At 48.9% G+C, this 11,508-nt stretch overlaps 1 protein-coding gene across 1 annotated transcript; it reads right to left on the reverse strand.

The window, feature by feature from the left end:
- Positions 1-689: 689 nt before the first annotated feature.
- Positions 690-8,254, reverse strand: LOC117886300 (duodenase-1-like). Its single transcript, XM_034787983.1, has 5 exons — positions 8,101-8,254; positions 6,212-6,356; positions 4,233-4,368; positions 3,579-3,833; positions 690-1,390 (listed from the first exon to the last, which is right to left on the reverse strand). Exons 1-5 carry the CDS (start codon positions 8,150-8,152, stop codon positions 1,244-1,246), a joined length of 735 nt encoding a protein of 244 aa, XP_034643874.1. The 5' UTR covers positions 8,153-8,254; the 3' UTR covers positions 690-1,243.
- Positions 8,255-11,508: the final 3,254 nt, after the last annotated feature.

Here is an 11,508-nt window from a genome sequence, read left to right on the forward strand (position 1 = left end):
CCTGTCAAGGCTCCTTCTCCACTCTGAACTTTAGGGTACAGATGTGGGGGCCTGCATGAAAACTTCTAAGCTTAACTACCAGTTTAGATCTGGTCCGCTGACAAATGTGCTAATTCCCTTCCCTGGGTAGCCTTGAGAGACTTTTCACCAATTCCCTGGTGAATACAGATTCAAACCCCTTGGATCTTAAAACAAGGAGAAATTAACCACCCCCCCTCCTCTCTCCCACCAACTCCTGGTGGATCAAGATCCAACCCCCTTGGATCTAAAAAACAGGGAAAATCAATCAGGTTCTTAAAAAGAAGGCTTTTAATTAAAGGAAAAGGTAAAAATCATCTCTGTAAAATCAGGATAGAAAATAACTCTACAGGGTAATCAAACTTAAAGAGCCCAGAGGACCCCCCTCTAGCCTTAGGTTCAAAGTTACAGCAAACAGAGGTAAACACCCTAGCAAAAGGTACATTTACAAGTTGAGAAAACAAAGATAAAACTAACATGCCTTGCCTGGCTGTACTTACAAGTTTGAAATACGAGAGACTTGTTCAGAAAGCTTTGGAGAGCCTGGATTGATGTCTGGTCCCTCTTAGTCCCAAGAGCGAACAACCACCAAAACAAAAAGCACAAACAAAAGCCTTCCCCCCACCAAGCTTTGAAAGTATCTTGTCCCCTTATTGGTCCTTTGGGTCAGGTGTCAGCCAGGTTACCTGAGCTTCTTAACCCTTTACAGGTAAAAGGATTTTGGAGTCTCTGGCCAGGAGGGATTTTATAGTATTGTACACAGGAGAGCTGTTTCCCTTCCCTTTATAGTTATGACAGACCCTGAGAAAAAGCTAAGAGCACCATTTTGGGCACACAGTCTTGGCTGGAAAGGCAGGCTCTGTACACAGAACAGAGTTGCTGTCTGCTGCTGTTTGATTCTGACTGTGTTCAGGGAAACAGGACTTTGGATGTTCCTTGTAAATTAGATCACATCACAGGAAATACCAGACTCCATTGTCAATTTCTGCTCCCAACCGGAACACGCGTAGGGTCCCAAACATTGACTAGACACTTGGGGAGACAATATAACAAAATTTCAAACATCGATGGGGTATTTCTAGCCACAAAAGGATTTCAGGACTGAGCCACTCGAAGAATTTCTCTATCACTAGAAAGAAATACTCTGATCTAAAGCACCTGGGGATTCCACACAGGCACATTGCCCAGTATGGCCAAATTGGCCCTTTAAAGGGTGGTGTCTCCTTTAACTCAGCTTCTGCAGAGTTTCGTTGATCCAGGGGATGAATTTGGAGATTCTCGTGTATACGCTGGGGGGGCGCCCATCTGGATCTCCATTGGAGATGATGCCCTGGACCATCCCGTCGCACACCAGGGGCCCGCCGGAATCGCCCTGCCAATAAGGAGAATAATGTCAGTGACTGACATAACTCAGCCCGGCCTGTTCTCTGGAGATCTCAGATTTCATGTGGGACAGGTGTTCTCTGCAGCTGAAGGATGAGCCCCTCCTGCCAAACAGAACCAGCCTGGAAATGGGTCAGCAGAGAGAGAAATCTAGAGCTGCACAGAATGTAGAAAAAGCAGTTTCTACAAAATTGAAATTTTCCACAGAAAACAATCAATTTTCAATTTTTGCTTTAGGAAAATTGAAAGGAAATACTTCATTTTGGGTCAGTTCCACCTGAATCAGAATATTTTACTTTTTTAAAATGTCCTGAAACATTTAATTTGGAATCAGTTCAAAAGATGTTAAACTGCTTTTCTCCTAACCATGCATTGGTTTATGGGAGTTGTCCTTCAGGTCTTCATTCTCTCCTAAGGACTTGGCTCCCTGGAGCAGTACATCTCCCATAATGCAACTCGGATTTGCTTCTGACTGAGCTGTTTGGGGCATCATGGGAATCACATGTCAAAGTGCATTGTGGGAGATGTAGTGCAGGCAGGGGCTACATAAGGGAAAATAGAGGCCTGATAAGGAACTGCAGCCCCTTCAGCCTCATCTTCTCTGCCTAAACATGCCCAATTCTTTTAGTCTTTCCTCCTACATAAGGTTTTCTAAATCTCTGATCATATTTTTTTGTTCTTGTTTCTCTCCAAAGGACTATCTCCAGTTTGTTCACATGGAAGGAAACATTTAAATCTGTTCACATCTCACCATGTTTCATTTTGATTGAAAATGTTTCAATGATACATTTTGAAATTTCTGAGTCAAACCTGCTTTTGCAATTTCCATTCTGCCAAAAATGTTGACATCTCAACTTTTCTTAGAAAACTAAGATTGGAATGTTGCCATTTCCTGTTAGACGGGAATGCTGATTCTCCCTCAGCTCCAATGCCAACCTGGTCCTATGGACATCATCAGCAAACCTCCCATCCACATGTATGGGGTCAGGATTTCACCCAGGGTCCTATCTGTTGGATAGCCTCAGGGTTGAGTTAACCAGTAGATCCTCCAATGAAGGTGAAGATTAGAGATGGTCAGAACATGTGGTAGGGAAGGGGGAGTGGGTTTCCCTTTTTCCATCAACACTTTTCCTGGAACATTTTGTTAAAACTCAAGGCCTAACTATGTGTAATCATGGGAGTTGTATTTCAGGTGCCTCATGCTCTTATGAGAACACAGGACTGGAAGGGCCCTACTGGGTCATAAAGTCCAATTTCTGCTATTACAGGCAGCCCTGTCATATCATCCCATCCATAAACTTATCAAGCTCTGTCTTTATCTTTGTTAGGTTGTTCTCCCCCCCCCCCCATGCTCCTGTTGGATGTTGTTCCAGAACCTCCTCCCTCTGATGGTTAGAAACGTCCTCGTCTCCAGCCTCATTGATCCCTGCCACTTTTATCCCCATTTGATTAGTCCTTTAGCTTCAACTGCTCGTCTCCCTCCCTGATGTTCCCCCCTCCTGATGTATTTATAGAGCAATCAGACCCCTCTCAGCCTGTGTTCTATGCTAAGCTAGCCCAGATATTTTATTCCTTTCTCATCAGAGCGGCTTTCCATTCCCCTGATCATCCCACCAGCCCTTCTCAACACCTGCTCCAGCTGAGATTCCTCTTTCTGGGACAGGGCTGCCCAGAAGTCTGCACCGGATTCCAGCTGAGTAATGCCCAGAGCCTTCTACTCTGGCATTAAACCCTCTCTCTCTAGTGGAGACACCTGGGCTGCTTCATCCCAGGACCACATGGGCCTTTCTTCTGGCCACATCCCGATGGTGGCCCCTGGTCATCTTGTGATTGGCTGACACACCCATTTCTCCCTCCCCATCTGACACTTCCAGCTGATGATCCCCTGGCTCAGAGAAGAAATTATTTTTTCTTGTCACTATGTGCATGAGCCCATGTTAAATTTCAGCCCGTTTCCACCAGCACTTTGCACAAGGGCAGTAACACTGGAGATACCTCTCTGCAGTCATCCTATGTGCTGGGCTCCCCAGCTGGGATGCATCTCCCATGGTGCACGATGGGCTCCCGTCTTGTGGCAATGGAGCATGGGAGGGGCATATCCATGGTGGTTTCTATCGGCTCCTTCCTCTGGAGCAGCTTCCTGTACCCCCAGTGGCTTTGGGCAGGGAGATATTTACCTGGAAGGCTGATTTCTTGGTGTGGGGGCTGCCGGCGCAGAGCATGGTGATAGGGTCATAATGACGGTACCGCTCTCTGCACAGGCCATCCGACACCACCTCCTGCTCTGCCTCCTGCAGCTTGTCAGTGGTGGTGTTCAGTCCGGTCCGACCCCACCCGGCCACGCTGCACTCGGAGCCTGGGCTGACGAGGTGATCAGCCTCCGGCAGGGGGACAAGCCCCACCCATTCGGTCAGCTCCACACTGTGCCACAGCTGCCATGGGAAGGAGAGAGAATGGACCCAGATCAGCACAGTTATCGGAGGTGGCAAGGGGCAGCACCACCTGTCCAAAGCATGGATGTAAGTCCGGGAAGTGAGTGTGGGGTCACTGGGGGCAGGTGATGGGATGGGGGCAGTACCTGCAGCGGTGTGAGGTCACTGGGGGTGGGGTGATGGGATGGGGGTGGTACCTGTAGCACTGTGAGGTCACTGGGAGCAGGGCAATGGGATGAGGGTGATACCTACAACAGTGTGAGGTCACTGGGGCTGAGATGATGGAATGGGGGCAGTATCTGCAGCAGTGCAAAGTCACTGGGAGCTCGGTGATGGGATGGGGGTGGTACCCTAGCAGTGTGAGGTCACTGGGGGCAGGTGATGGGATGGGGGCAGTACCTTGAGCAGCATGATGTCATTGTGAAAGTTCTCATTGTTGAAGTCGGGGTGCTGGATCCAGCGACGGGCCCGGATCCGTTGCCAGTTCTGTCCCGGCTTCATGAAGTCCTGGACTCCCAGGTAGACATAGATGTTTCTGGAAAAGCCAAGGGGAAAATATGTGGGCATTAGTGCCCATTGGATAGTGGGGTGTGGCCATCACAGACCCTCCGGAAGGGACATCAGTCCAGATCCTGGCCTGTGCAGATTTTTTCAGTTGTGTGACTGAGTAACAAAGACCATCTTATGCACCTACATGTGGATGGACTTCCTCCTTCTCCATTCTGGTTGGCTAAAGAGAACCAAAAGACTGAGCAATGGACTGTTCTCTTATGCAGGGTGACCCATTGTCTAGTTCTTGTCTGCACAGTTCAAGAAAGATGTTGATAAATTGGAGAGGGGTCAGAGAAGAGCCACAAGAATGATCAAAAGATTGGAAAACACACCTTATACTGAGAAACTCAAGCTCAATTGGTTTCAAATTCAGAGGGAGTATAAAGGATTCTGTTTGATTTATTTTTCAGTGATTGTTTTGTGGTATGAGTTTTTAGCAGGAACTTTAACTAATGTTGGAACCACTTACCAAAGTTAATTGTGGATTCTTCAACACTGGCAATTTTTAATCAAGATTGGATTTTTTAAAAGATCTGCTGTAGATCCAAAGGAATTATTTGGGAAGGTGTAAGGCCCTAACCTGGGCGCAACTTTGAAATATTAAAAGAATTTGTTTAAAGCGGGGAAATCCCAGATGCCTAGGCTGGGCCGACACAGAAATAAGGTCGCTGGAATGAATGAAACATGCAAATAAGAAATGATCAAAGAGTTTGTTATGCACCGGTGCCATCTACTGGATATGGACAGCAGTAGCAGGAAGCCCAGATCTGCCTGTGAAATGACCCTGGGGACAGAGATCACAATGTGGGACATAAGTGGCTGCTGAGTCCATCAGAGAAGATGTTGAAGTGCAGAAGGGAACCAGGATGCTTGGCCCAGCCCCTCTGGACAGGCCTTTCCCTCCTCCAGGGTTAGCAGGACATGAGAAAAAGTGGTGAGACTTCATGGCAGAGATTGAATCTCCTCATCTTTCTTTAATCTCTGTCTGGGTGTTCCTCTTTTGACCCCAAGAAACATGCTACAAACATGAAAGAACTGATGGCTGATGATCGAAAATGAATGTCGTAGGAAATCCTGGGGATTGGGTCAGTCTCTGGTACAACAGCTGAGCCCCAGCACTGATCTATGTCCATTGCCTACAAGGTTGTTCTCTTCAGTAGGGCTCAGATCCCCAAAGGCAATGGGAGGGTTTCTTGATTGGTTAAGAGCAGCCAAGTGTCTGGGTTTGAGAAGCGATGACCAAGGGAAAAGCTTGAAAAGAGGCTAGGTTTCAACTGAGTGAAGTAACTCAGTGACGGGGGTTGTCCTTATTGAACTGACTAAAATCATCAGATGGGATCAAGTATCAGAGGTGTAGATGTGTTAGTCTGAATCTGTAAAATGCAACAGAGGGTCCTGTGGCACCTTTAAGACTAACAGAAGTATTGGAGCATAAGCTTTCGTGTGTGACTTGCATCTGATGAAGTGGGCATTTACCTATGAAAGTTATGCTCCAATACTTCTGTTAGTCTTAAAGGTGCCACAGGACCCTCTGTTGCGTTTATCAGCTAGGATGTTTGCCCTGTGGGGCAGGTCTAGTTTGGTGGGTTTGGGCTTTAAAATCTAGCAAGCACCCAGTGATATTCATAATTTTCACATCCCATAAACGCTTCTAGTCTTTGGGGCAACATATTGCCAGCTCAATCCCGTCCCAGAGATGGAGACTGGCTGGCTCAGGGAGTGGGAAATGGGACAAGGGGCCTTTCTCCTCCAGGAGCGCCAGCCCTGATCCAGCCCCAGGGTGGGGGGCTGTCTGGCTCAGGTGTGGGGGGTGGTGCATTTCTTACCCCAGGTTGCAGTTACAATGAGCCGCCGTCACCACCACATCCTCCTGGATCAGGAACCCTCCACAGCTTCCCGTTGACCCGATTTGCACATAGGCCATGTAGGGTCTGGAGCCAAGTAGGGGTTCCTGGCCCCCGATGACCCGAGCTGCAGGGAGACAGGGAGGGGTTCAAAAGGGAGCTGGAGAGTGGGACTAAGAGCCAGGGGGGGTGCAAGGATGTTTCACGCCCTAGGCGAAACTTCCACCTTGTGTTCCCCCCCCGAGCCCCGTGGCAGCTCTCCATCCCCCCCACCCTAGGGTGCCCCCCGTGGCAGCTCTCCACCCCCCCACCTGGAGGCTCCCCCCTACGGTAGCCCCCCCCCCTGCGGCAGCTCCCCCCGGCCCGGGGAGCCGTGTGGCAGCTCCCTGCCCCAGCTCACCTCTGCTCCGCCTCCTCCCCGAGCACGTCGTCGCTGCTCCACTTCTCCCACCTCCCAGGCTTGCGGCACCAATCAGCTGTTTGGCACCGCAAGCCTGGGAGGGAGGGAAGCAGAGCGGGGCGGTGTGCTCAGGGGAGGAGGCGGAGCAGAGGTGAGCTGGGACGGGGAGCAGTTCCCCTGTATGCCGCCCCCCCTTACTTGCTGCAGGCAGCCCTCCCTGCGCCCCCATGCCCCAGCCCCCTCTGCCGAAATGCCGACGAGGACTGGGGCGGCCAAAGATCCGGCCGCGGCCGAAGAAAACGCCGCCCCGCAAATGCTAGTGCCCTAGGCGACCGCCTAGGTCGTCTAATGGGTTGCACCGGCCCTGCTAAGAGCCCAATGCAACCCAGATCCTCATCCCTTAGCTCAGCCCCCTCTTGGCCTGGATCAGCCCCTTAGGCCCCCCAGCCCAGCCTGCCCCTAAGTCACCCCCTCTCCCCAACCAGCCTGGTAAATCCCATACATACACGTACCCACTGAACATCTACCTATTCCCACATGGACCTGTCCATCCTTCCATCCATTCTTTATCCCATATACGCCCATCCATATTCTGGCGGTGGGGCCACCCCCTAGCCATCTCCCCTCTCAGAGAACTAGGTCAGGAATTCCCTATCTCCCCTCGGCCTCATTGTCACTTCTCCTGACACCTGACTGAGCCTGATGGCTAATTCTATCCCCCTGCCCTTGGTGTGGGTTGCGCTGCCCACAGCCCCAATCTCCCCATTCTCACCACTAGAGCCGGGCAAAAATTTATAAGGAATTGGCAAATTTGCTTTAAAAAAAGTACCTGTGAATTCAGGTAGAATTCAGTGGATTGTTTTGGCTACAAAGGAATGATTATTTTTTTCCAGGAAACAGTAGAAAAGTTTTGTTATAAGCAATGGGGAATGAAACATCTTGAATTTCTGTTTGAAATGGTGCTTCCTTTAGAAATGGAGCAAATTGGCTTCTTTTAAACTAATGTTGTTAAAAGTGATTAAACCCCCTCTAAAGCGACCTGAAATCAAATGAAAAAGTACCCCCGAAAATTGTTTTGCGTTGAAAGCTAATGAAAAAGTAAAAACAAAAGCAATCCATTTTTGTTTCAAAATTGCATTTCAGTTCAAAACTCAGCTAATTAAAAATAAGGGTGAAAAACACCTGAACAGGTCCCATAATGAAACCAAAAATAATAAAAAAAATGCTTCAGGTTGAAGGAGACACCACAAAGCAAACAATCCCCCCTCCCCCTATTTGTTTTGAAACAATGTCTTTTTAGGGTTTCTGCATCTGCGAGAAAAAATAAACAAAGTAATTTGGGGAGGGACCCAGCTTTTTCCCAGTTTTTACAGTTCGGCCCTTGAACCAAAAACTCGGTGACTCGCTCAGCCCCACTCCCAGTGTGAGTCCCCCGGGGCCGGGAAATAACCAGTCGCTCGGCTCTACTCACCATTATGAAGTGGGATAAAGACCGTGGAGAGCAGGAGCAGCAGCAGCATCATTGGTGCACATCCAGGAGCTGGGGCTGGTGGCTCTGTCTCAGCCCCCGGGGTTTACATACAGCGGGCAGCGGGGAGGGGAGGCTGGGAAGAGGTGACCCGGGAAGTGCAGGGTCACGTAGCCGGCTACCAAGAAATTTCCCATCAGCGATGTGTCAGGGGTGGGGATTCCCTGGGAGGAAACCTTGAGCCACATCTGCTCCCGCATCCCGGGCGGGGGAGGGGGAAGTTTCCTTCCTGCACTGGTGCCCTCCCTGCCCCCAGCTGCGGACATGGCCAGTGCTGAGGCCTCCCAGCTGCAGATGGCAGAATCCCCCCATGTCTGTTCTGCCCCTGGATACCTGGATCCCCAGATGTTCAGGCCAGCAGGGTCCGTTCAACCGACCCGTCTGCCCTCCTGAGTGACCCCGGTCAGAGAACCTCACCCAGCTCCCCCGGACTGAGCCCGGGCACTGGAGTTCTGTGAATGCCTCTCCCAGCAAGGCAGCCAGGCTGGGTCTGACACAACATGGAGATGGAGAAACCCCCCTGCTCTGGGGAGCTGGTTCCCATGGTCAATCCCCTGCACTGTCCCACACTGGGCCTTCCATTCCTGCTGGATTTGGTCAGGTTTCAGTTTCTCCAGTTGGATCTTGTTCTGCCTTTCCCTGCAGGATTGAAGAGCCCCCAGCAATCAGCTTTGTCTCCCCATGAAGGTCCTTGTACCCCGAGCGCCAGGCACCTCCCCCGTGACTTGTGGAGAAACCAAATAGAGTGAGCATATTCAGTCACTCCCTGCCAGGCATTTTCTCCAGCCCTCCAATCATTTGCCTGGCCCCATCCTGCCCCATCTCCAGTTTGCCACCAGTCCTTTTAAAGTGCACACCCCAGAACTGGGTGCAGGATCCCCAGATCCCCCAGGAAACACCCCTCCCTGCTCTTGCTCAAAATGGTCCTGTTCACACTTTTTTTTTTTTATTAATGGAGATATCCCATCTCCTAGAACTGGAAGGGACCTTGAAAGGTCATCAAGTCCAGCCCCCTGCCTTCACCAGCAGGACCAAGTACTGATTTTGCCCCCGATCCCCAAGTGGCCCCCTCAAGGATTGAACTCACAACCCTGGGTTTAGCAGGTCAATGCTCAAACCACTGAGCTATCCCTCCCCCCCATGGCCAAAGAGGGCACTAGCCCCTGGTGCTGCAGTGTCATATGGGGCGCTCGGGGCTGGGGGGTGTTGTTGGGTCAAAATAACATTTGGCTGGAGAATTCCGCACCAGTTGGGATGGGAGAGAAGCTGCTTTAGGAAGGATCCTGGTTCTCTTGGGGTTGGGTCTGTGGGGCCCCGAGAACACCAAAGGCAGAATAAAAATCCCTCAGCAACTTCTGCCTCCAAGAGACACTGTAGGGCCAGGTTTTAAATAAGGCTGACTGGGGTCTCAGCAGCAGTGCAAGTCCATAATCTATCCATCCACACACTCCCCACCACTCTCTCTCAGTTTATTTCATTAATTTGTTTGTTGATGTTGATTTAATTCTGTGTAAGTGTTTCAGGTGAGGTTGGGCGAACTATGGCAGCTGGTGCATCAATGTTGTGAGTGTCATTTTTATGAAGGAAAAGCCCATCCATCCATCCACCCATCCCCGCCTATCCATCCCTCCATCCATCCCACCTATCCAAACCCATCCCCGCCTATCCATCCGTCCATCCATCTGTCCATCCATCCATCTGATAGGATATCGATATTTAGGCCTGTCTGCAAAGGCCTGTACTTTAAGAATGTAGGTGTATTCTTATCACGTAGCTAGTTGTAGAGGTATAAAAGAAAGAATCAAAATCACTGTCTGCCGGTGTAAGGGCCTTCGCTCACTGTGACAGTCTGAGGCCCTGTTCTTAGGCTAAGTAAGGCCTTTGGCTAAGCAGCAGAGGCAGCCATAAACTGGGAAGTGAACGGTCACATCCTCACATTCCAAACTAGTCCCATTGAAATAAGGCAATCTGGGGCTGTTAGAAAGGTGATCCGATCTACCACCTCCAGAGAAAGGGAAGAGCCTAAAAGATTTGAAGAAAACGTAGTTTGATAGGTGGGGTGTACAATCCTCATTTCTGTATTGTTCTATCACTGTAGTCTCTACTTCCCTATTGTTTGTCTGTATAACACTGGTCTACAATTTTTGAGAAGTCGTCTGCTTCAGAGATAAAATGTGCTATTTATTATGTATTTTGATGTGCTGAATTCAAATATAACAATTAAAACAACTGATTGGCTACTGTTTCTAAGATATTTAAGTTTTTATATTTTATGTCTATGTATATTGTGTAGATAGTAGAGTTTTAATCATAAATTGTAAACCTAGGTCTTTTCATGTGTTTATGGTTGCTTTACATGATAATATTTCACCTGTCCTGTTTATGTAACACTTTAAAAATCAGCAAAAGGGTTATATAAATAAAATGTATTATGAAACAAAAGGCAAAAAACTATTCTGTACATAGTTTAGTCCTATTCAGTGTCTACTCGGCGCTTCTTGGCTTGTCTCTTGTATTCATTAAATGGAGCGTCTCTTGTCACTGTCCAGCAATAGTCTGCAAGCATTGATGGGCTCCATTTGCCCTGATAGCGTTTCTCCATTGTTGCAATGTCCTGGTGAAATCACTCGCCGTGCTCGTCGCTCACTGCTCCGCAGTTTGGTGGAAAAAAATGTATCTTTAGTGACATGTTGCAACCAAGGCTTTTGTGTGCCTCGAGGAGGTTTTCCACCAACAACCTGTAGTTGTCTGCCTTGTTGTTTCCGAGAAAATTTATTGCCACTAACTGGAAGGCTTTCCATGATGTCTTTTCCTTGCCACGCAGTGCATGGTCAAATGCATCATCTCAAAGAAGTTCACAAATCTGAGGACCAACAAAGACACCTTCCTTTATCTTAGCTTCACTTAACCTTGGAAATTTTCCACGGAGGTACTTGAAAGCTGCTTGTGTTTTGTCAATGGCCTTGACAAAGTTCTTCATCAGACCCAGCTTGATGTGTAAGGTTGGTAACAAAATCTTCCTTGACTCAACAAATGGTGGATGCTGAACACTTTTCCTCCCAGGCTCCAATGACTGTCGGAGTGGCCAATCTTTCTTGATGTAGTGGGAATCTCTTGCATGGAGCAAACCTCATTGCCAACTCTGCCCACATATCTACACCAGCAACACCATCACAGGACCTGACCAGATCAGCTACAACATCACCGGCTCATTCACCTGCATGTCCACCAATGTTATACATGACATTATGTGCCAGCAATGCCCCTCTGCTATGTACATTGGCCAAACTGGACAATCACTACACAAGAAGATAAATGGACACAAGTCAGATATCAGGAATGGCAATATAC

Source organism: Trachemys scripta, chromosome 12, assembly GCF_013100865.1.
Source record: "Trachemys scripta elegans isolate TJP31775 chromosome 12, CAS_Tse_1.0, whole genome shotgun sequence".
In the NCBI taxonomy this organism is placed as follows: Eukaryota; Metazoa; Chordata; order Testudines; family Emydidae; genus Trachemys; species Trachemys scripta.

What these genes read in the sequence shown, in the direction of transcription:
- LOC117886300 (XM_034787983.1), bottom strand. Translation starts at nt 8,152, where the DNA reads ATGATGCTGCTGCTGCTCCTGCTCTCCACGGTCTTTATCCCACTTCAT. An exon ending in CATTGTAACTGCAACCTGGG is followed by an intron (nt 4,369 to 6,211) that starts GTAAGAAATGCA and finishes TGGCTTTTCCAG; the next exon opens with AAACATCTATGTCTACCTGG. An exon ending in CCAAGAAATCAGCCTTCCAG is followed by an intron (nt 1,391 to 3,578) that starts GTAAATATCTCC and finishes CCTTATTGGCAG; the next exon opens with GGCGATTCCGGCGGGCCCCT.